Consider the following 26,985-nt stretch of genomic DNA (forward strand, 5'->3'; position numbering starts at 1 on the left):
GGGAGAAGGAAAGAATGTGGCCTTTGGTCAAAAACTCTAAACTGGTAGGAGGGGGAATATGGGTCCTCTGGCCGTGTACTCCTACATCCTTAATGCATTTAGGCAAGGTAACTTATACTCTCTTTAGTTGTTTTAAAAGCAGAAATTCTTGTCCTGATTGAATTCATTGTTGGCCAGTTTATAAAACATAAATGCCATTAAAAAATTGCTTAAGTCATCAGTAGCAAGTATACTTAACCCCGACTACAATAGCAAATTTTCTTTGTTCCATTCTATTTTCCTGGAAAAAAGGACATATTGAATGGAGTTATAGATTTGAGCTAATAATTCAGTGCATGTAGCCAGTCACGCTTAAATTTTTGCCCATTTCTTTTAGGACTCAAAATAGTTATTGATGCTGAGCATCCAATTTTTCTATAAGGACCATATTTCTTTCATATTGAAGAGTATAAGTAATTTTTCAAATATGCAGAGCATGAGAAGAAGCTTTGCTAGGTGTTGCACATATGAACAAAATAATCGCATGTGTTTTATGGCATATATTCTAGAAGGCTAGAGGTATAAAGGAGAGAAATCTTCAAACAGCTTAATGTTACACGTAATAAAATTGAGGTCCACAGAAATAAAGTAGCATAGTAAAATTAACAAATGTATGTATTTAAGTTGAAAAAGAAGGCATGGAGACTTTAAAAATAAGCCTGAAAGATAATAGAGATTGCTTATATTTTGAAGCGTAAGTAATTCAGGGTTTGAAATAATACATCTAAAATTCAAAACATGTTATTTTGTTTAAATCACCCAAGTCCTTTAGGATCTGTTCTAGTAACCTGACCGTTTACTTTAGAGCGTCCTGCAGATGTTATACTCATTTAAGTTTGTAAATGGCAAAATAACCACCTTTTTAAAGTGGAGCAGCATCCACCAGGGAATCATTCACTTACGGAGTGGTCACTGAGACCTGGAGACAGGCTACTTATTTGATAAATAAAATCTATTGTCCTTCATGCCATTTATCTTACAGTTTTCAAGAATCTTTCACTCATTGTAAGAAATTATTGTAGGCTCTTAGGTCTGATTCAAAATCCACTTGTATAGGGAAGTTCTACCCCTACATAAAGTCTTTATAAGACCCAGGGCTATCATAAAATAGGTTTGGGTATGTAAATCACAGGGCAATTATATCTCATCCTCATATCCAACAATAACACAGAAATATCTGTGTTTTGAAACTGGAAAACCCATATGCTAAGGAATTACAGAGCAAAGAATTAGAAACCTCTAAATTTGTACTAGATAGAAGAGGGAAAACACAGGAATTGCTGGGGAACCCATATTCTATTTAAAATCCTTTCTACAGTTACAGAATTTCTATAATTAATTTTATAACAATTATCAAGTATAAGCCCTCTTGGAAATCTTATGATGTAAAGACAGAAAGACAAAAGCAAATTTGTACTCATTAATAAAACAAAATGTTTGATTAAATTGATAAAATAAAGTATTCATGATTTTAGTTTATTTTTGTTGAATTTATTAATAATCTTCAAATATTTATATATGTATGGCTTTGAGCAAAGACAAAAGAAATACTCTAACTTGTCCCTGAACATACAGTTTTAAGAATCAGCTATCCAACTATTTTCCCAGCAGCAGGAAGACCAATCTTTTCAATAATACATTTCTTTCTGTACAGATTAAAACTCCATACTCATGGGCTTAACTATGTACAGAGAAAAGAGGTCGCTTTTCAACTAGCAATTGACTTTCATATTACAGGAATGTGAGTCAATTTTTTCTTAACCTAAGTATATGTATTCACACATATATATGTATTAACTTACCCTGTACCATTTTATTAGTTTAACATATAAACCTTAGCTTTTTGTCCATTTTATTACAAAGTGAATAAAAATTTTATGGTTGCACTGAAAGACCATGCAATTCAATTCTGTTTATGTTTCCCAATGGTGTTCAAAATAAAAAACCAAAAATTTATATATTATATATATAAAAATATTTCACTACCAAACCCATTAGTCCTATCAAATGTAAACTTTTAATAATTTAAAGGGCTAACACATGATCTTAATGAATTGAAGTTAATTCTCAATCTTTTAATAAAATAAATGAGTTTTGTACTGAAATGTAAATGGTCTTGCAGCTTTCCCATAGGTTCTAGGTAGACTAAACAATCCCCTTCTCACACCATTCCTGACATGCCATCCATGTCACCAGCATGTTAACAATAACATTACGTTGACTAGCATTGTTGATCGCCTCCACACAATCTGCAATCTGTTAGAAATTAAACAGAACAGCTCATTTTGGTATTATATTTTTCCATAAAAGGCATAACAGGCAGCATGGATCCATGTTAGAGTTTTTACTTTTGTTTTTGTATTCTGTCTTCAAGTCTATCTGGAGGCCCTCCCCATTTAATGTGTGATCTCTGGTAAGTTCTCTCAGACATATCACCAGTGTCAACAATACTGCAGACTTCCACTTTAGGTCATTGTCTTAACTTGGATTATTTACAGAAGTCAGTTATTGGGAATCTTCCAATTGTGTTCCAGTCATCCACCACATTCGTGGGATGCATTAGGCACAAATGATTGCTAAGGGACTCCTTTAAGAAGAAGAAGAAGCTCACAGATCATGGAAAGAGTTAAGGAAACAGACAAATAAACAAACAAACAATGCTCACAGACATTCAGTTTGACCCCTGCTTCTGTCGCCAGGTCTATACTTTTTTCAGCTCTTTTAAAATAACATACCTCCTATCTAAGGGCTATGTTAGTCACCACATGCCTTAAGTTTTACTAACCATTTGGTTAAAACATACACAGAGCAAAGTGTGTGTCCCAAACAGACATGATGCTATAGTGTATTTATTTCTTTAAATTAACACCACTGTAAACTACCAACTACAGTGAAGACAGAACACACCGGCAACTTCAAATCAAGCTGTGGTTTACAAATCATTATTTAAATAATAATAATAATAATAATAATAAAAACAATAATAGTAATAACATTAAATGAAAGTGAAAACCTCACTTCTAGACTTAAGTCAGAGATCCAAGTCAGCCTTATAGGAATTTTAAGATAGGCAATGAATGAATGATTATACTTTTCTAGAAATGAGAAATATTTTAAGCCTTTCCCTACAATGACTGCTTTGAATCTATTTCTTTTTCCCAAAAAGCATGCAGGGACTATTTTCAGATGCTTGATTATGGCAAGAAGGAAGAAAAGTAATGGTTTTTGGTGTAATACAAGCAATTTGTAGAATCGAGCATACAATTTGCATAAAACATTGCAGGTTAAAATAACATTGTAGGTTTCAAGCCACTGCATTACAGTTGAATAAGTGTCACAATTAAGTTTTGTAAAATTTAAAATTCTAAGTTTTGAAGTGAAGCAATCAAACTAAATTCTTAAACAATGATTTTACCTTCATATAGCACAGAATAGATATTTTTATTTGGGTTGAAAAAGTTATTTACAACTAACATTGATTGAGTCTCGGTAAAAGTCTAATAACACATGAAGAGAAATATCCCCTCACTTTCTGAAAGATCAATGAATATGTTTAAGGTTAGAGATATTCATAACAGTGGCAATGCTAGTTTCCTACTGTGGCCAAGCATATAGTTTATTCTTTAACCTAATTCAAAATCGAAAGCACCAAAATACAATTTAGATCTACAAAATGGGATTTGCTATTTAATCTTCCATAATTAATGATTAAAAATTTAGATGCATCGACACAGCTAATGAAAGAAGTTTTGATTGGTGCTATTCAGTAGCTCGCTTGAGTTGCCTTTTTAAAATGAGTTTTGTTTCCATTGAATCCAAGAACTCTTCATAAAATAGAGAAATACATATATCAAAAGAATTAAGGAAAAGTAGGTTAAAAATAAATAATACAACAACATTTTAAATCTTTTAATGATTTAAAGAAAGGAAGACATATAACACTGAATGCTAAACAAGTCTTTTGAACTTTAGATATATATTTAATAGCATATGTATATATATATATATATTTATTTATTTCTTTTTTACATTTTGGATGTAGACCAGAGCTGTCTAAAATATCTCTTCATAGTAGGCTATAGGGATGTACCGGGAGATAGAATAAAATAAGATCTGAGAATATTCTCAGTTCATTTGAGTCTTTCTGCTTTGACAATCAGCAGGGATCATAAATTTGAAGCAAATCGTGGCTTTTCTGCATCTGGGTCTGTATTTAAGACTGAGGAAGACTCTCTCTGAAGAGCAGCTGCTGGTGGAGGAGGTGCAGGAGGGACTCCACGGTTGGGGGGGATGGCTCCTGATGACATCTGTCGGAACAGGGTGACTCTCTGGGGGACAGTGCCCCTGCTCCCTGCCTGAAGGCCTGTGCCGTGAACAGCTGTCACGGGTTGAGGGATGGAGGCCAGGGACTCGCCCACAGTGGGATGAGGTCTGGAAATCAAGGTGGAAACCTCATGAGGCAGCGAGGGCTGCGAGGCTGAGAGGGGCCTGACTTCTCGGGTCAGGCTGGTGTTATGCAGAGCCTGAGTGCTCTTGTGCACTTCGTTTTTCGGCGTGGAGCTGCTGGGTGTCTGTGGCTGTTGGGGCTGCTGCTGGGTCTGCGGTGGCTGGGACTGCTGTAATTGCTGCTGCTGCTGCTGCTGCTGCTGCTGCTGCTGCTGCTGCATGAGTGACAACTGGGAAGTAGTGGGAGAGGCATAGTGGAAAGTTCGAGTGGCCAGTGGGCTCTGTACAGGAGGGCTGCAGACCGCAGTGGTATAAGAGCAGGGTGAGAGGATGGCTGACGGTTGGGGCGTCTGTGTGCTGGGACTGGGGGAATGCAGGTTGCTATGAGACAGACTGGTTGCTGTGTACACCGGCGGTGATTGTGTCCTCATGCGGGAGGTCGGCGTAGTAGCTGAAGATGTGGAATTCAGGGCTGTCATCTGCGGATAATTGATTGGAGCGATTGCTTGCACCATCTCCCTGTCGTGTTTCACAATCTGCTTCAGGATCTCGTTCTCCTGGTTGTTGAAAACACCAGTGTTAAGATCCTTCTGGAACTTTTGCAGAAGAATTGAATTTTTCTTTCCTGTCAGTGAAAGAAAAATAAGCACTTAGAAAGCCTACAAATGACCGATGGCAACTCCAAGTGAGAGTGGCTCCTGAAAACAAAAGTTTGTCTGAGTTCCATAGAAGAGGTTGAAAAGCCAAGTACTCACCTGCAGACACCAAACAGAAATGTGGCTCCTGCCCTTCAGGCTTCCTGCATCATTCTGGAAAACCTTACCTTCTATGCAAGTCCAGTTGAAATGTCTGTAACATGGCAAAAGCCATCTTACAAAAGAAATGGAGATATTTGACATGAGGGCTACTTTGAAGACTGGGAGAAGAAAGGACATTTGGATCAGGATGGGCCTGGAATCAAAATTTAAGTTGAAAACTGCTTTTTCAAGAAAGGAAAATGAAACACTTACTATGTGACAGGCACTCTACAAAAAGCTGCAGGTAGATATGTTTTATTTACCAGAAAGGAGACTGGGACATAGCAAGGTTGAGAACAATGCCCAAGAAAACAGGGTTCATAAGTAACAGGGCTGGAAAGGGAAAACAGTAAATCTGATCATAGATATATTATAGACAACGAACCAGCTACATCTGTATCATGTGAATGCTTGCTAGAAATGCAGTCTCTTGGCCTCATCTACTTGCTGAACTAGATGCTGCATTTTATTGAGACTCCCCAGGCTATTCTCGTGCAAGTTTCAGAAGCAAAGGCCTTTGCTTTTGACCAGTGCCCTATGCCAGTGATTCTCTACCCTGCCTGCATATTTTTCCCATCTTTGGAGCTTTAAAACATACTAATTTCCATCCCCAACAAGCAGACATGTTACTTTAACAGCAAGTTTCCCCAGGGGATTCTTATGTGCAGCCAGATTGAGAACTATGTTATAATCTTTCCTCTTCTGAAAAGTTGTGAGGATCAAGGGATCTAGTGCATAGCAGGCTCTCAGCTCACTCTGGAACCTCAACAACCATTACCTCTCCTTCCTGCCATTGTCTTTGAAGTGGTTTGCAATTAGCAGACATTTCTGGCAGAATAACTATTAGAATAAATAGTAAATTGGTGAAAGAGTGGAAAATCAGTGACTTTCAATGATATTATTGATAAAATACCCAGGTGAATATGATAACTAAGTGTGAATCAATTTGCCACAACACTAAATAAAGTATAACATCTAAAGTGACAAGATATATTTTTGAATGAAAATATATGTTATAATTTACTTGATATTGGGAAAAGCAATCATTTTTAATATTTTAATTTAATTTTTTAATTTTTTTTTTAAAAATTGATATGTAATTGACATACAATATACTATTAGTTTCAGGGTGCAATCATTTAAAAATGACTGCCAGAATAAATGGTTACCACTCTCCAGGAAGAATTGTCCTAATTTCCCAAAGAACAAACACTTTTAGATTAGTAATAAATATAAATGCTTATTTAGAATATTCCCTTAACTAACTATAGTATATATTTTTAAGCAATGGCCACAAAACTGAGAAGGATAATATTTCTTTATGATCATGTGATCATAGCACTTCATAATCTAAGTATCTATGACTTTGTGGAAAAATACTATAACTTTTAATGCACTGTTAGAATTTTATAAGGATAAAAAATGCAATGTTTAGTGCTTACTAGTAATTTCATTTCCCATATTATTGATTACAAACCATTCCATCAAACTTTCTTATAAAAAATTAACTGCAATAAATTCGATCAGAGTGAAACTGTATCAGATAAACAGGTATCTTCTATGGAAGTATCCTGATTCTAATGCTTTCTCTAAAGACGTTGAACTGGTTTAGGAAATTACTCGTATGCTAGAAATTAGTCTCTAGCTCTACCATGAACACTCACTCACACACCATAAAGAAAGAACTTATTTTCAAATTAAGTGAAAATGCCTTCAGGAGCACTCACTTCTTTTATGAGCAGCGTCTCTCAGGACACTATGTTCTGTTAAATCTCCAAGTTGTCAATATGCATTTCCAATGTATGTGTTATGCCTAATGTCAATGTCCAAATACTACCTTTACTTTTCCTAACATAATTTCAAATCCTTATGTAGTCTGTGGTCCTCCAAATACACAGGGAAAGAAATATGCGAAGTGCACAAGAAACGCTGACCTAACAATCACAAGTCCTTACCTTTAATTAAGAGTGAAGCAGTTGAAATACCTCTTTGTTTACTTTCAAGTGATCCCAACCCCATCTCCTTTGAGTCCATTGATTCCTTAGTCCCTCTCTACCTCTCTTCAGTAGTACTCACTGTGCTCTAGGTACTGTGAATGTTAACAGTGAATTAGACATGATCTCTACATTTACAAAGCTTAGCATCTCTAGCACAATTACAATGATAAAAGCAGTGTTGCGATGGAGGAACTTCCCCTGGTACTGGAGAACACAGCCAGGGTACTCAGCCTATTAGGGTGTGGGAGGTCACAGAAGGTTTCTACAGGAAAGTGATGTCTAAACTGAGATGTGAAGGTTAGTAGAGTCAATCAGGGAAAGGAGGCGAGCAGAGTAGGGTGGGGGAGGAGAATCTGGAAGTGGAAAATGGATGCACCCCACCTTCTGACATCAGAATGTTCCAGCATATCTTGGGAAGTTAACTGCAAGCCAATCTAATCTAACTTTACTATGGCAATTATTCAAATCTCTTAACTAGTGTAACTAATAAGGCCTAATTTATATATTTTTATTTGGGAGTAGAGAAGACTAAATTTAACTGATGTTTGCAAAGTAAAGCATCTATGTAGGGCATTTCTAGCAAGGCTTTTTCTGCTCGAGTCTGCATTACAAACATTTCAAGAAGTTTTTACTGAGACAGTTACATAACACAAGTTTTCAATTTTTAATATAAGGATAAAATGTAATGTTGATCCTTGAAAAGAAATCCGTGTGATAAAATTTGCTTTGTAATGTAGACTCATACATTAGTATTTTTAGTTCTATAGTAATGATATCTAGAATTTCTATCATTGCTTTTTACCTGAAGATTCAAATTGTATTGGCATCACTGGGGAAATCAGATTGCATAGCTAGTAAAAACAGAGATGAATAAATAAATCTAGAACACTTAGAAGAGAAAGATCTTTCTAGAAATAGGGCTACAGCTAATTGCTATTTCTATGCTAATTAACAAGCAATCTATGAACTAGCATTTGGGACTGATGATTGCAAATATGTGTCAGTCCACTAGATTGAAACTAAATTATGCATAAAGATAGAAAACTAAAGAGAGTACCTATCCGATCTAGCCGGTCGATGGCAACCGTCTCAAAGGCTCTTCTCATCATTGGGTATTCCTCCAGGACCTCATTGAAATTGTCCACAGAAAGTGAATAAAGACGACAATACGTATCAGCTCGAACACTGGCAGTGCGGCGTCCCTTGGTCAGCAGGCAAATCTCTAAAACAAGAAGGAAAGATTTCTTTGGTAATTTTCTTTTAAAGGCCATTAAGGCCTCCAACAATTAAAAAAAAAAAGTCTCACAGTATGAGAAACCAATAGTTAGCAGCATTTTCTATTTTATCAGGAAATTCCTTCTGACAATTAAAAGTATCCAATTGCCAATACTCAATCTTGAAATCTTCCTTTTAAAAAAAAATGGAGGCTTTTTCTTGAAAGGGAAGGCTTAAATAGATTTATCTATTCTCCGGCTCCCATTCCAACCACCACGGAATAATATAAAAGATTCAGAAAAGAGAAGAATAAATCCACAATGGAGTTGAAGACAGAAAGGGACTAAGCTCAGACAGAAGTTTTTGTGAATTCTGGAAGGCAGAAAGCAGATGGTACCATATAGACAGAAATCAAAGTGAACCCAAACATTGGCTTAGAAAGTTCTATGATCAAGCCAAACCAGATCAGCTGAATGCATTACAGGCATGCCTTATGTAGTTCATATAGTCCCAATAAGATCAATATAATTTTTTTATTCCAGTTGCACACAGAGACTTTCTATTTAAATCATTTCAAAGGAGAATCCTTCATTGAAATTTAGATTCTCATATACAGTAAGCAAATATTTGCAAAATTGGATTTCCTTATGTGCTCTCAAAATAAACCATAAAAGCAATAACTTTTCTTTCATTATCCAACATTTATTAATTAAACTCCTTGATCTTTTTTTTTTAAATTAGAAACAATTTAAAAGTTTAGCTTCAGAATAACCAATTTAAATAAAGAAATGGCAGAATTATTTCTGAAATGCACAGTCTCCTAACAGGAGGAAATACAGAAAAATAATTATTGCAATGAGACTAAATTCACACTCCTCTGAACTTATTTAAAGAAGTTAAGTTCACATTGAAAAACATCAGGAATAAATTATGTAGCAGGTGCTATGTATGTGACATTAGGGTTGGAAATATGAATCAAACATAGTATCTACTTTATTACTTATATGCTGATGGTAAAAAGAAAAAGAGTTTGTCTTAATTAAGAATTAATTTAAATGCAATCTGGTAAGAACAATAATATAGAATGCGGGCATTATGGAACTAGTAAAGAAGCACAACTGAACCGATCTGGGAAGACAGAGGATTTTAGGGAATGCCACCTAATTATGTTGTGCATGCTCGTAAACATGTTGCAAATGTAATAAATAATATTGTGAAGCGTTCATGTTTGTGTGCATGTTCCTGTGTGTGTGTATGTGTGTGAGCATTTGGTGTGTGTAGGAAGATGAATCTATTTTGGTCAATATTTAATCATAAAGCATATTATCATACCATAGAATTTGCTGGTTACTCTAATCTAAATGATATAATAAAAGAAAGTATTTTCAACACTACTCTCAAATTAAATTCCTGTGTCATTACAGTACTAATGCCATGTTATAAAATTTATGATTGCCACATTGTGATAAACAAGCTGATGAAAAATGTTTTACTGCTTAGTGTTCCTTAAAAATCTGCATATTACAAGTGTCTAAAGAATGGTTATAAACCTTATGGAAAATAAACCAATAATATGAAAGAAAGGTCTTAAAAAGTATCCATACTCTTCAACCTAAGAATTTCACCTGGAAATCTAACCAAAGGAAATAGTCTGTAACTAGAGTTATGTTGTTTATGGCAATATACATTATAAATTTATACATACATATGAAAATATGGAAATGTCTTAAATGTTTAACAAATCAAGATTCATAGGCAATTATGTGGAAGTTATTAAAAGCAAAGCTTTTAAAGTTTATGTGATAACAGTAGAAATGTCATGAAAGTTTAAGTCAGAACAGCAGGACACAAGACTATAATTATAATATGATAAAAATGATCACAAAATAATGACATATAAATAAATAAGATGGCAATGAAATAAGATGGCACAAGAAAACATTGTTCTCTGGATGAAAAATATTCTTTTATGCAGTTGTTCTGTACATCTTTTTCTTTTTTCAACTTTCTTCTATATAAATTATTTTGTTTGTTGACATGTATAACATTCAAAAATGTTATTTAAAAATTAATAGCTAAGTGCACAGAATAGAAAAAAATATGAAGGAATAGAAATAAACTTACTCATAGTGATTATTATTATAGATTTCCTCAACTTTACCCTCCATTCTTTCAAATATATTTTTATTTTGGCACTTATATTTTAAACTTCTAAATGCTTTCCATTTTCCTATGTTTGTTGCTTTTTCTCATTATATTTTTTTCTTTTGTTGTGAATGTAATATCCTCTGTCTCCTGATAGGTGTTGAGTTTTGGTTTTGAATGATGGATATATGATGCGACATGGCTATTTCTCAGTTTATTTCACAAACATAAGTGACGGAAGCAAGATATGAGAGTCTACATATTATATGATTCCATTTACATAAAAATTTAGGAAAGACAAATATACAGAGACTGATAACAGATTAGTAGTTGCTTGGGACAGTGGGTGGGAAAGGAGAGTAACAGTAAATGCACAGAAGGAATCTTACTGGGGTGATGATAATGTTCTAAACCTGATATATAGTGATGGTTTCATAATTTGGCAAATTTACTAAAAACCTGAATTGTACACTATAAGTGGGTGAATTATATATGTAAAATTTATTGCAATAAAACTAAATGAAAACAAAAGAGCTCTAGTTTTTATATTTTATCTCTATTGTATTTTATATTTTAATTTATTTTGTTTTCTGAATTATTTCTCTTTACTCTGGAATCATTATTTTTGTCTCTGTGTCTAGATCTTTCCTTTGTATGTTGCATGATTTCTTCAGGTTGACATCAAATGTATTGATCTGGAGTTTCTTTTTAGGGTGAATGGGTGGAAAGTTTGTCCTCATATTTTCCTAAATGCCAGAATGAGAAGGGTTTTATTTAGTTCACAGTTACCACAACCACTATCTCCCTGAATCATTCTAGTACTCTGCCTTGTTTAATTGATTTGTGGAAGAACCACTGACTTTTCCTGCCCAGTGGAATGAATGCCTGACTACAGGCTGTTCTGCAGTGTGGATTAAGGGACTGGGGTCCATTGCACCATATGCAGACCTGTGGTAAGTCACCACTTCCCCCCTCACTTCTCATTTGGTCCTCCATGGTCATGCTGTCTCTTAGCTAGCAGCTTCTCTAGGGATCTGCCAGGAGATCTACTCTCTCTTTAGCCACAATCTTCCGTATATTCCAATTTTTGGCTTAACAGAAATTTATTTTCTCGCAGTTCTGGAGACTAGAGGGCCAAAATCAGGGTGACATGGGGTTCTGGTGAGAGCTTTCTTCCCGGCGTGCAGAGGGCCGTCTTCTCACTGCACCTCCACATGGGAGAGAGCTCCCGTTTCTTCCTTTCTTCATATGATCACTAATCCCTCATAAAGGGCCAATCCTCATGACTTCATTAAACTCTAATTACTTCCCAAAGGCACCATTTCCAAACACCATCACATTGGGGGTTGGGGGATTCAAAATAACAAATTTAAGGGCATCACATTTAGTCCATAACACCACTGCTATTCTCCTCGATGAAACTTGAAATACAATTTATGTCCCTCCAGCTTTTTAAAAAAATTTTTATTCCAGCTTTATTGAGGTATAACTGGCATATAAAAAACTGCACATATTTAATGTATACAAGTTGATGAGTTTGGACAAAGACATGCACCCATGAAACCATCACCATATCCTTCATTTCTAAAAGTTTTTTTAACTGCATGTTTCAGAACGCTTGAATAACACTGGCATATCTAATACAATAATTTAATTATATTACAAAGCAAAAGTCTGGGGGCAGGCAGGGTCAGTGTTGGTTTAGCAGTGGCGACATGGCACTGTGCTAGCATGACTTTGTTTTGCTTGGCCTCCTCTCATGATCACAAATTGACAGCAATAACTACAAGCATTATATCTATATCCTCACCCAACAGCATCCAAAGAGAGAGAACTTTCCATATTTACTTCTTTTTATTATATGAAGGCAAAACTTACAATGAAGTTCCATAACTTACTCTCTCTAACTCCTCACTGATCAGAACTGTATTACATGACCACCTTTAGCTATGAGGGAGGATTTAAAAAGGAATATTTGGTAAACCGGAGTAAGATAACTTTTATTAGTGATTGAATTAGGTAAATATTACTTTAATCACTAGGATTGTATTTGTTGCTGGCCACATAAAATCCAAATTCTATTAACAAGGAAGAAAGGGCAATGGTTGCTGGCCAGGAAACCAATATTATCTGACACTCCACTCTTATATCTATTTTCTGTCTTCTAGAAATGTGTCACAGCGTCTCATCTGACTGTTTCCAAATACACGCTCATGCATCAGATCTCCGTGGTCTGGGTTTACATTTTATTCCTTTTCTGCTTTTAATTTGATCTTTGCAAAGGGAGGAGATAAAGACATGTGCTGAGGATCATCTTTATTAAGAAAAGGACTTTAATTTCCTTTTCTATATGCTTAAAAATTATTTGGACACTTTACCACAGTATATATTTATGTTACTTTTGTATTTTAAAAAATAAATTTAAACGTTAGAAAAAATAGCTATTGGTATTTGTAGTTATTTTAGAGATATGGTAAAATAGTTTTATTTTAGCATAAATATAAGTTTATTCATATTTTATCTAAATCATTCTCTGCAAATGATTTTCTGGCTTCTCTATCTGCAGTCCTCATATAATGGATATACAATATATGTAGCTAAATGGAGTAGATGTGCATATATTACATGGTATGGGTCCCCATTACTAATTGATCAATTAAATATTGCTATTGGTAAGAAAAGAAATTTTCCTAGAGGATGCTTTTTAAATAATATTTTAGGCTTATATAAAAAATTAGTATATGTGTTAGGAGATCTTACCCTAAAGTTTTCTTATATTGCTTATATACATATATTTCTTATACAAAACTTCAGAGATGTTATTGCTCAACAAATCTTACTTCTTTATTAAATTTTATTTAAATTATTAAATTGTATTGTATGTAATATATTTCTTTACTTTTTGTGATTTTTGGAATCAAAACTGATACATCAATTTGGCTAATTTCTTGCAACTAATGAAATAGAAGGCTATTTTGAAGATTATCTGCAGCAATCATGGTTAACCACCGATTCAACTATATACATCAAATTTCTTGGGCTATTTTGGTGTAATATAAAGAGTATTGACTTGATGGATTGAAGTCCTGTCCTATAGTCTCAAACTGATTACTCTTGGCTGTGAGAATTTGGACAAATATTTACATTCTCTGCACCTTACTTTATCTATCTGTATAATGTAAAATTCAATTAAATCTCTGAAGTTTTAATGTTTAATTTATAACTTCAGTCTTTAGTAATTTTTTATGTCTAAAATCTCATTGATCTTTATATCTTAAGTGCCTTCACTGCATCTAGTTGATGATTAATGTTTGTTGAATTAAAATACTGAACCAAGTAGCAACACATTACAAAATGAGTTTCAATCACCTATGGAATAACTAAGGGAGAAACATAGATTTACACTAACGGTCCCTTCAGAAGTTAAAATGGCTGTGTTCATTACTAACACAAAACTCTTAAGCCATTATCTCTTAGAATCACTTCAATAATTTCTTCAAATGAAGGTATATGTTTATGAGAGTCATATAGCCAATGGTCAGTGTGAAGAACAATTTAAATAGTCCTTTCTTTCTTTAAAGCATCCATAGTTTTTGTTTCCCATGAATAATAGAATTAAGAAATGCCAAAAACTTAGAAGTGAAAAAATATACCTTCTGATTATAAAAGAGTCTTAAATTTCAAGAACTGAATTTCCAGATTCAATATGAATTGAATTCAAAATTCACAGGTGTTTCCCTGTGAATTTTCTCTTGATATTGTTATTTTGAAGATCTACTTATTGAGTAAGGAAAGTCCTGTGTTAGATATTAGAGTGAGTTTTTGTGTAGTTACTGTGTGTGTGTGTGTGTGTGTGTGTGTGTGTGTAAAGGATGAAGAGAAAAAACATTTAGCCATCTGTATCTCATATTACTCTTTAGGTTCTTTAGAGATTATGTATATATTAGTTTATTACTATTTTAATTTTCTTGTATGAGATTTTCTAATTGTTTCCTAAATATTAACTTTGTCACCCTAGCTGGTTTGAGGCATTTTAAAGACAGTGAGTATAGAATAACATTATTGTATCCCTCACAGTGCATACTTGAGCCCAGAGAAAATTATTTTAAAATGCTTATGAGTACATCATTTTTAATAGTGGACAAACCCAAGTATCACACTAAATTCTACCCTTAAGTTTTATGTCATATATTATTGGTTCTTCTGCTAGATATCTCTCATTTGTAATAAAACTATCAAATGCTTTATATACTTTCTTTAAGATAGACAACATATCTTTGAGGATTTTGTGCAATGTCTGTAATGAAGAAAGTATCTAGAAGGTTAGGTACTGTTTAATGTAGATGTGTCCTTACTCACCAGGTAGAAAATTAACTTGCTTTTGGGTGCTCACATTGACTTCACAAGGAAAATAAAATAGAATACAAAATGAAATAAAGTTTAACTCCCAAAGAAGTGAGCACAGACTATGATTATAAGCTTTTAAAAGGGTTTTCTGGCATATTTTCTAGGCCCTGTTGCCTGTTGGTTGTTTCAATATTTCTGCTTTCTTCTTGTTTGTGTACTCTCTGAACTCAGCTAGAAATTTCTTAGTGATGTAATCACTTCTTTAAGATGCTTTGTGCAAAGAAAAAAAAGATTCTTTGTGCAAATTTACTTGGAAATAGATCCTTGCATCTGGCAACTTCTAAATTATAATGATGTGCAAAAGTAATGAGGACTTGGCATATTATTTTTAATTTTATATTATTTTCCTGTTTTTCTTTACAAGATAAGTTATTTTCTTTATAGGATAAGTTATTTCATTTACCCAAGAGGAAAATGATAGTAATGTGTCCCATCACAGGCACATTAGAAATTTCTGTTTCCAGTTTCAACATCATAAGAAGTATGCTCCAAGAGATTAAATTTGGCATACCACACTATATACTTTTAATAATCCTTAGGGTATGAGATATATCAACCACCCCATGCTATTTTTTCTGACATTAGTTAATCCTGATTATAAACATTTCAGTCCATCTGCCATTACAGTGACCTATCTGAATAGTCATTTGATAAAGTAGGGCAAATAGCCTCAAAAATTTTGCAGCGCAAAAATATTTTCCTGACCTCTAAAACAGAGCTTGACATTGCAGGAATACAGAGTTAACCATGAATTTATGGTAGAAATTTGTAAGGTGATATGTTTAATCAAAGTTTCTAGATTTTATGGGAAAATTTGTACCTGATATCATGAAATAAAAGTACTTCTCTGTTGAGTCTTGAAATACTAATTTTCTGGAAATTATTTAGGTTTCTAATCCAGTGTCGCATAATAATGTTCAAAAAGAAATATCACTTTTTTGATTTCTTTTTATACTTATATTGGTAATTTTTCCATATATATACCAGTGAACTAGTAAAATACTATCTCTTATGGCATAGGAGATGGTAACATTTGGCTTAGATCAATTTGCATATCAAGCTTGGCTGGTAGAAGCACTTTAGGTGTCAAATGAATTTGAATAAGGATCTAAAGAAATTTAGAGAAGGATAAAACATTAAATAGATGTTAGTTTTGTAGTTTTTGATATGTTTTAAAATATTTTACATTTTTTGTAAGTTTTTGAAACAGAGATTGGATGTAACATATTTTCAAATGCAGATATTATAAATAATTATGTATACATAGATTATAGATCATGATGATTTAATAATCGGTGCCAATTTTGCTTTTTTTCTAAAGAAATAAGTGATTATTTCAATTCCCATAGATATAGTTGAACTTGCACTGTCATTAGTGTCCTCTACTACTCCCATCCTATTATTTATGAATATTTGGATCACTTAAAGTTATTGCCTGGCCAAACAAACCTTATTTCTCCATGTACGTTTGGTCAATTCATTTGTCTTAAAACGTAGGATAAGGGTGATCACCTGGGGCTTTGAGTACTGACCTAGTAGTGGCACCTCAGACAGGTTATGCATTGGCAAAGTTGTAATGAAGATTAACTGAAATAGTGACTATAACGTGCCCAGTGCAAGCCTAGCACAGTATGGGAACTCTTAAAACATGAGTTCCCTTCCTTTTAGCCCTATGTTCCTTCTATTCTTTTTGTATTTTCCTTGTGATTTTGGTTCTACCTGCTAGAATCAAGGAAGAGGTAATGCTTCATATATCAAATAATTCTCTAAATTTGCGAAATATAGCTATCATCTCCCACACCCTCCACCTTCCCGAAAACAATTTGTTCATAAACTAACCATACCAATTCCTTCGACTTGTCTCAGGTAAGATGGGTTCAAACCCATAGACATCTTTACCAAAATACCCCAGGGAAAATTTACCTTTGTGCCTTCACTCTACTTTGATCATCTTGCATCTTAGCCCCTATGGCACATTATTGGACTTATTTGTTTATATATTTCTCTATATTAAACTATAAGGACTTCAGTGAAAAGTGCAATAATCACATTTGAATTGTCTAGCACTTACCATGGGTTTAGTAACATAATATCACTTGGTTCAAAAAATAAAGAATGAATGAATCAATCAATAAATGGAAAGCAGAATGACATACTGGAATGGAAATATTCTTCGTAAAACAAAGTTCTAACATTTGAACACAACATTATAAATAGCCATATTTCGTTCTTTGGGTAGATGATAAAGAAGATGTGGTACATATAAACAATGGAGTACCATTCAGCCATAAGAAAAGATGAAATACTGCCATTAGCGACAACATGGATAAATCTCGAGAGTATCATGCTAAGCTAAATAGGTCACACGGAAAAAGCCAAGAACCACATGATTTCACTCATATGTGGAATATAAATGAACAAGACAGATAAATAAACAAAAATGCACAGACACAGACAATAGCACAGTGGTTACCAGAGGGAAAGGTAGGAAGGTAGAAAAGAGTAAAGGGGGTCAAATATACGGTGACAGAAGGAGATCTGACTTTGAGTGGTGAACATGAAATGCAATATACAGATGTGTTCTGGAATTGTACACTTGCAACCTATATTATTTCATTAACCAATGTCACCCCAATGAATTTTATTTTAAAAGAACCATATATTGGCGATATCCACCAGAAGTTACATTCGTCTTATCTTTCATCTAGTTGTTAATTATAAACACGTTTATGACATGACTGTTTCAGATTGTTGGATATGTAGATGTTTCCATTAAGGTTTATATTTTCCACTCCTTAGCCTCTCGCACCTTCCTCTTCCTTCAGATATCTACATCTTGAAATTCCATCATGACTTCTTCAACTGCCTAACGTCTGCATAAAATCAGCTTTACACAATACTATTTATAAACTGATATCTACGATATATTTATATTACTTCTCTTTGGCAAGTTAAAATACTTCCTGGACTATCTCAGTGACTCTCAGCATATCTCTTAGGTAGATAGGAAACAATCATTACTAGCTGCATCTTAGCTCTCGGGATAAATGGAAGATTAAAGGGGATCTGTTATGTGACAAGAACAGAATCACATAAAAATATCGAAACTAAGAAGGGTAAGATCACAGTTTCCTTGCTTCTGTCTATCTTTTAAAATCCACTAGACCACTACAAATCTTTTCTTTTGATTTTAAATCAACACTCAACTCTTTAAAAGTTAATCAAACACCTTGAATTATAAATGCCTTTAAAAAGCAGCCAGCTTTTAAAAGATTCATCCAACAATTGCAGCTTTTAGGTATCTCAAGTGTGTTTTCTAGAGGCATATCTTGATAGCTTTATTTTCCTGTTGTTTAATATGCTTACCCAAAGTGAAAAGAAGAACAGCAAAAATAATAATCTAAATAGAAAATACATTTACTAGATATTTATGAAGCAAATAAATCTACTAAGGCAAAAAAGTTATTTGTCTCCGAAATTTTCCCTTGGTTTTCACTTTCTCTTTCTCTCATACATGAACACACACATGCATGAATGTTAAAAAAGAGATTTAAATAGATATTTCCTTAGTTTATTTAATGTAGTTAATGATCAACTGATTCAGACTGGATTCTTTACTGCAGTGTTTCCCATACTTTAATATGCATAAGAATCACCTAGGTGCCTTGCTAAAATTCAGATTAGGATTTAGTTTGTCTGAAGCAGGGCCTGAGACTGCATTTCTAACAAGTTCTTAAGTAATGTCAATAATAAGCATTTTTGAATGTGAATTTTTGTAGCTGCCAGATTTATATCTAAAATTGATTTCCTTTTTAAAGAGAAATTGGAAAAATGAGGCAAAAAAATGGAAATTAAGGTATAGTATGAATTTAAGTCAACAAATGGTTTTTCTGTAACCAGCACCTCGGAGGAAAATATGACATTACAACGAATTCTTCAAGTCTAGGACATGAATAGCCACAAAGAGACCTTGAAGTGAGTAGAAAACTAATATTCTCCTGATATTTATGAAGCAAATAAATCTACTAAGTTTTCATTTTCCACTTCTCAGTAATCTATGAAATCATTAGAAAGGTCAGCTGAAAATCTCTCTTTGTGCAAGATAACAGCTAAAATTTATTAGCAAATAAAGCAATCCTATTACCATCCCCCCACCAAAAAAACCCAAAAAACAAAAAACAAAACCCACACATTCACAAATTAGTCCTAAAAAAGGTAAATTATCTGTTGACCATTTCTCAATCCAAGAAACATTCTATCACTCTATATGACAACCAATGAGCAAATTCAAGGGAATAATTACAATAATAAATATATCACTGAAGTTCTGAATTTAAAATTTTATATATAGGCTCAAGGACGTACTACTAATAAAAAATAACCCATAGTACTAATTAGTTTAGTTAGTAGCATATTTTAGTTGATAGAGGCAAAAACACATATGCACTAAAGGATAATAGTGATAAGTAAAATATTTTTTACAGAATGTTTTGCATGTATTTTCTTATTCAGAATGAGTTAAATTTGGAGAAAAGTCTAGTTTTAAAACTATATAAAGAGTTTTGTGGTCAAATCCAATCATCATATTTTTTACTGCTTTTGGTACTGAGTTAAAAATGCTTTTCACATTTTTAAAGGTTTATAAAAAATAAATGTAAAAGACAAATATGTGATAGAGTATATGGAGCCCACAAAGACTATTTACTATCTGGTTCTTTACAGAAAAAGTTTACCAATCTCTGAGTTAAATAGACTTTTCCCCCTTCTAAATAGATGTACTTTATTTCATCTTAGCTTAGCCAAATAATAAAATCTGAGAAGAATAGAAATCAGTGGATTAGAGATATATAAACCATGTTTTAGCTTGTCCTTTTACGCAAAGTGAACAGAAGAATTGGTTCAAACACCCCCAACAGTTTACCCAAGTTACATTTTAAAAAATTCTTCCCTGACCTATTTGGTCAGTATGATAAATAGATATCAGGCAACTCTCCCACCAGAGATGATCTAACTCTCATCCTAGAGAAGATTCCTTCTCATTATTTATAAGCATAACTGAAATGCGATTCTATCCTTTTTAAACCATATCCAACAGAAGCTTCATTTAACCAGATGAACATTTAACTAGTATTTTCTTCTTAGGTTTGTAGAGAGTATATGTGTGTGTGTGAGCCTGTGTGTGTGTGTGTGTGTGTGTGTGTGTGTGTGTGTATAAGGAGGGGATACACATCTAAAAAGAGAAGTTACAAAAGGGGCTTACTTTTTTTTGATAATGCTTTTATTCTGAAAAAGTAGAGTAGTATAACGGAATGTAATTAGAATACTGGTAGGATAGTATAATATTATAGTCTAAAAAACTTTTAAAATAGTGTAATATAATAGTAAAATAAACTCTCATATGTTCATTGCCTAACTTAATTATCAACTCATGTCTAAACTTGTTTCACTGATAATCTCACATATTTCCCCTCTCCTTTATTGTTTTGAAGTAAATTAAAGATATATTCATCAACTACAAACTTTCAGTATGCAACACTAAAAGATAAATAATCCTAAAACAAAAACTACAATAATATCATTATTACACCTAAAAATTAACAACAATTTATTAATATTATTGAACATCCAGTCAGTGTTTAAATTTCTAAATAGGAACAAATTTTATAAAGAGGCAATTTCCAGGATGTGGCCCAACTTCCTCCCCTTTCCAGAGGATCCTAAACAGAAATGTCCTCTAGAACCTGTAATATTTAAAATAATTATAAATAAGTTTTGAAATATGAGATATAGAATCCATTATTATAATGTACCATGACAAGAAAAGTATAATCATGTATTTCAGAAAAGAATATTAACCTATTTTAAAAAAATCAATTGAAAGCAAAAAAAAATTTGTTATTGAACACCAGTAAAATATAACTAAAATATCTTAGTCCTAAAATATTAATTTATTAAGATATTTATTTCTTTACTATTTTTGCATCATCTTTGTCATCATTAGCAGAAATTCTTAAAAAGAAAGATGGACGACAGTTGAAACTTCAGAGGTCAGGTGAGAATGAAGAGCTGAAAGGGTCTCAGGAGTAACAATGATAATTCTTCATGTTATTTGATTTGTATTAATTACTGGATTTGTGTTTTAACATATAAAACAAAATGTTAAAAACAAAACAAAACCTACACTAAAGTTTCTCAACTTCAGCCCTATTGACATTTTTATCCAGATCATTTTTTGGTAGTGGGAGCTCATAAGCAGTCTTAAGTAGAATTACACTATAAAGTACCTTGAAAAATGACAATTCTAGTTAGGTTTAGTGAGTGAATTTCATGGGAAGAAAGTTTGTGTTGCACAAATAATCATTCCTTAGTTCATCTATAGCTACATATAGAGCAAACTTTCAGAACCAGAATAAAGATAACTCTTCTCAAAGCTTGGATTAATATCTTATGAAAATTCACATTTGGATGCTACTATTCATGGAATAAGTTACAAATTCCTTAATCTGGCTTTCAAAACTCTGGTCCCATTTCATGTTTCCAACCAGCACTCCCTCTAATCCCAATGCTTCACTTCAGTTTAGCAAACATTTACTCAGCTCCACCGATGTGCTTCATACCCATGTTGTCTATGGGAAACCTGGAGATGGATTAGACATGGCGGCTGTGCTCATAGATCTTAACAGCCATTTTTTTCAATCAACACCAGCACAGCTTTTTGTCATTCCTCTTTTGAAATGTGTGTTTTTAGTACTCATTCTTTCTGAAACCTCATTCTTAAAGTCTTTTACATATTCATATACCAACTTTCACTTAAGATATAAATTAAGTAAATCGATCTCACTTACGAAGCCTTTCCCAAATGCTGCAGGCCATATTCACAATGCCTCTCCACCCATATAGATATTTACCATGAAAGTATGGGCCGAGTATTATATTTGTTAATATACTCCATTTAGCACCTAGTTCAAACTGGGCATTTAGATGAAGGAATCGGCAAAAGTTCAAGTGGGATCATAATGAATATATGAGTTAAAAACTCAGCAATTAATTTTCTACTGTAAGATTTTGGAGTTCAACTTAAGCAATAAAATTTTTCAGAAATATCTAGGTACCTGAAGAGTAATGATTAGAGAGTTGGCAAGTATGCTATGAATATAGTTCTACCGATAATATGCATTTATTGATTTAAGGTAAACATTACTGAAGCTGACACATATATGTCTCCTTATTCCATCACTCCACTTTACCTATAATCTTTTAAACTCTCAGTAATAAAGATAAACCTAAATTTGTACTGGACCCTCAATATTTGAACTGAATATAGGACGAGCACCATACTCCCTAAGCAAATGCGACTTTATGATGAACATTGTCACAGAATGGAGTTGAAAATATACTTAGAAGGCATATGCAGGAATGATTAAAAGAATAGTATAAAATGCACAATTCTTAGCACATAGTATGAGCTCAGCTTATGTTTGCTGAATCAAATTTCATTCATTCTGATCAAGTTTAAAACATAATCCATTTTAAAAATAAGTTGGTATAATATTTCTTTAAGTTATTTATTAGTATATTTTATTATTTCAGGGCTTTGATTTTCCAAAATTACCACAACCTAGTCTAGTGCCAGCTATTCACTTTGCATGATCAATTTAATAATCATGGCAGATTTTTCACAACCAGATTATCTGCCCAGAAATACATACATTTTAGGTGCTAGTATACGAACTAACTGGGTGGATGATGGAAATTCTGTGTATGTAAAAGGTCTCTGTGACATCCTCTGCTTCCTATGATCAGTCTATCACAAAAGGAAATATTCTCTGGATAGAATAAATTGGCAGCAACGTTTTCAGGAGGAAAAAATAAGAGGCTGTATATTGCAACGTTTTCCAGGCTTAGAAATGACAATGTTAGTTTGCTTCTGGTTGTTCTTTCACTGTGAGTATAAATGCTCTACAAATAGTGTCAAACAAACTATGTTATCAAGATCTGCTTAGAAATGCTTAAGGCATAGAAACTTCTGTTCAGGTCCTCTGTCTGTCTGTCTGTCTGTCTATCATCCATCTATCATCACCTATTCATCTACATATCGATCTAAAACAGCTCTACAGCACTGAGGGTCACAGATGGCAGAACACAAAGTAATGAAACCTAAACAACAGAGCAGTGTCTTTTTGAGCACGGTGACACTATTTACAGTGTGAATTGTGCAGCAGACATCCATGTGCAGTACATATTTACATGTTAGATATTGCAACTTACAAGGAAGGTACACTGCTGATGCAATACCTACCCATGGAAAACACGTATCCAGAAACTAGTTCGTTGTTTTCAGTACATTTACAACCATCTGAAATTATTTATTGATTTAGTTTCTTGTTTATTGTGTGTGTCTCTCAACTGGAATATAAGCTGAGTAAAGGAAAGATATTGTTTTTCTTTTTCACTATTGTACTGCCCTTGCCAACAAGAGTAACTGACAGTTGTTCAATACGTATTTTTTTTAAAGAAAAGAATAAAGTGGTTATATTTAGGTATTATAAACCAGTAACATTAACTTTTAAAAATTAGGACCAAGAAATGGTCAGTACATTTTTTTCTAGAAGTAGACACAAGTGAAACAAATAAAAAAAAATCAAACAATCATCCATTGCCTTCAGGGCATAGACGAAAAAAAATATTTTAACATAGAAAAAGCAAGAGTAATTTCAAAATAAAAAGAAAAACAGAATAAAGGATAGGATGGTTAAATAAATTTGTGTTTAGGGATAACTCACTTCATGGTTCTTATATTACTTATTCCATTACAGAGCAATAAAAAATCTAACACAGACCTCCACCAGCTTCACTACTGGGCTTTAGAGAGGCAACTATCAAAAGTGGCTTTCCATAATGATACATGGAAATGGCATGAAAAACTATTAATAATTGTCATTTTTATCATGAGCTCATATGTTTCTCTTGAACCTGACTACCGAGTGAATAGGGCTGGGTAATCACTTTTAGGGTGAGAGGCTTGTCTTTGTTCTCCTTGTTCTCATTTTCAAAGTCCATGCTGAATAACTTTCTCTAAGGGCTAGTACAATTATTCAGCTCTACTTGTTCTCCTATGCAGAAGTTTAATGACGGAGTGTATCTTTTCACTATCCAAGTAGAATTGTCCTTACCTCAGGGGAGATAGCTGGTGGTATTCTATCAATAGTGTTTGCTTTTATAGCCTAACTGACAATCAGAGTATTAGAGAGCATAAAGGGATAGGGACTGCTGTTCCCTCTCTCCTATGTAAGATTTACGCAACTTCAGAGTTTTATATAAGAATTCCGGACGCTGTAAAAAGTTCAAGTATAGACTTGGCCTTTTTGAGAACAGAAACATCTAGTAATACATAGAATAGTTATAGGCGAAATGGTAGTGTTGTGAATGTGGAAATGCCAGACACTCATGAGAGGTAGATGAGAAAACTGAGTAGGACCCCTAATGAGAGGACCATTAAATGTTTCTTTGATTTCCCTCTTAATAGCTCAGAATACTTTTTAAGCAAAGTAGGTTGTTCTAAAGTCAGGGGGAGGAGAGAGGACTTTCACAGCTAGGGTTCCTCATCTGAACCTCAGAACACAGAAAATCATTTCGGTGATGTTTTTCTGAATTCTCACAAAAAGAGTACAACAGTAGGACTGTTCTAGAAGCATAGGTGCCTGGTTAATTCATTACTTGTAAGATATGCTTTAAAACAATAAGGCTTAATTCCCCCTAGCATCTAGCTCAGAAGGGCTGGGAAGTAGTAGACTAAATTGGGCAAGGATTGAATAAGTTATAGTAGATTATAATAGGAACAGAGATGCACTCTTACAATTTTGTGAGAATTCCTGTGTTTTGAGGCTGGTGTATCATCTTTTCTGTCTTCATGTTAGTGGCAGCTTCCAGAAGAAAATTAATTTTCCTAATTTATTGTGAAACAGGGTCATCTTAATTTTCATTACAGTATTGCAATACTACAGACTGTTGTTGCTCCTGGACATTTACAAGCTGCTTATTCCATAGGCATTCATCAATTCAACAAATAGACACTGGACAAGCATATGTACTAAATAACTGGAAATGTGGTAGATGTTGGTGATATAATGTATACAACCCTTGCATTCTTAGAATGTGTAGTCTAGCAAGCCCAACACCCAACTCATCTCTTATTTCCTCTCACTTCCACCTTTGCCAGCTTGCTTTCTCTATATTCACTATCATATTAAATAGCATCACATTTATTTAGTTATCAAAACAAAAAACATAGTGCCATTTGTGAATCCTCCTTTTTGCTTACTCCCCATAAACAGCTGCACAGTAAGTTCCATTGATTCATTTTCATTAGCATGTTTTCTAATCTTTTGCTAAAGATTAGTTTAAATCCTCATAACTTCTTGTTTGAGTTATTTAAGACCCTTCTGTCTGTTTGCATGCATAAGTGCCCCCTCTATGAGATTCCTGAACAAAATTTTGGTTATTCCAATTCCTCACTTTAAAAGCCTTCGATTCTTATCCATTTACCTCTAGAATGAAATCCTAATTTCCTGCAGATACATAGATCCAGATTCATTCCTCACTCGTCTTGCCTGCCTCCCACTCTACATCCCAAGCATTCTGAAAACCGTACATGCATTTCATTAAACCGCCATGCTTTCTCTACCTTCTGCTTTTACACTTGCTGCTCCTTCCATCTGGAATGCTCATTCCACAAACATCTCCTAAATCCACTACCTCCTACTCAGCCTTCAGGACTTAAGTTAGGTGTCACTTCCTTCAGAGAGGATTTTTTTTTTGTTTGTTTGTTTTGGACAGTCTTCCATCTTAAGTTGTGATTTTTCTCTTATGCTCCTAATGCACTGAATTATGGTGATCTGCATATCTGTTTGACTTCCTACATGTTTACTTTCTTGAAGACATACTGATTACAGAATATAGTGAATGACATATAAAGTAAGGTCTCAATAAAGCTTGTTGAATAATGAATATTAAAGTATAAACTTAGTATTTAGTTGATAACTATATTAGTTATAATAAAATAAATATTTAATGTTAATAATTAGTATATAATAGGTTGAAAATTATTTTGTGTCAATAGATCAGTTAGGAAGATCTCAAATGGAAAGGGGAAACAAAGGATAAATGACAAACAAAACAGGTTTGTGTATATGCATGTATATGTCTACATGTGGATGGTTATTTTGACACACATTATGGAAGACCTATAAAACCCCGGGCTAGGGACTAGAGTTACAAACTTTAGTCTAGTAGGTAAGCTCAGATAATTTAATTGTAATATTTTCAATAGAAAAGATAGAAATAGGCTGAGAAAGGAGAGAATACATGGGCTAGACTGGAGGTTCAGAGCAGGCTTGTTAGAGGAGCAAAGTTGAAGAGTAAGTTCAAAGTAGACAAGTAAAAAAGAGGAGTGAAAAATTTTTGCCTTGTGTGAAAATGTTACTAGCTATTGGCTTTGGCCATTAAATCTATCTAAAGAATTTCAATGGAAAATGATATTTTTCAGAGTTATCTTAGACCTTGAGAGAATGGGAAAACATTGAAAGATAGGGTTAATCATTCCAAGAACACCACCTTATGGCAAATATTTACTAAATGGATATTTATATATGTGATATAGAAATATGGACTATTGTAACAAATGAATGCTTGATTTTGTGTCTGCATCCACTTTACTACCCCCCATGTATATACATACATAATCATTTATTCCTTGAAACTACCCTACAAAGTGAATGTTACTATCCTTATTTTACAGACTACTGTGTTCAGCTAAAACAATTCAATTAACCTATTGAAAGCTAAATAACTATTTGCTATTAGGGCCAGCATTTGATTCTCAGGCTGTGTGAGGTCATTCTTGTTCCACTATGCTACCTTGACAGATGTTGTATTGGGCT

At 33.6% G+C, this 26,985-nt stretch overlaps 1 protein-coding gene across 1 annotated transcript in view; it reads right to left on the reverse strand.

Moving 5' to 3' along the window:
- Positions 1-4,038: 4,038 nt before the first annotated feature.
- Positions 4,039-26,985, reverse strand: part of HCN1 (hyperpolarization activated cyclic nucleotide gated potassium channel 1) — a 322,326-nt gene continuing 299,379 nt past the window's right edge. Inside the window, exons 7-8 of the mRNA XM_039877096.1 lie at positions 8,337-8,501; positions 4,039-5,110 (exon numbers count right to left, since the gene is read on the reverse strand). Coding sequence (XP_039733030.1) covers positions 4,206-5,110; positions 8,337-8,501 — 1,070 coding nt within the window. The 3' untranslated portion in view covers positions 4,039-4,205. The remainder of the gene's footprint in view (positions 5,111-8,336; positions 8,502-26,985) is intronic.

The sequence above is a fragment of the Pteropus medius genome, unplaced genomic scaffold, assembly GCF_902729225.1.
Source record: "Pteropus medius unplaced genomic scaffold, Ma_sr-lr_union100, whole genome shotgun sequence".
NCBI lineage: Eukaryota > Metazoa > Chordata > Mammalia > Chiroptera > Pteropodidae > Pteropus > Pteropus medius.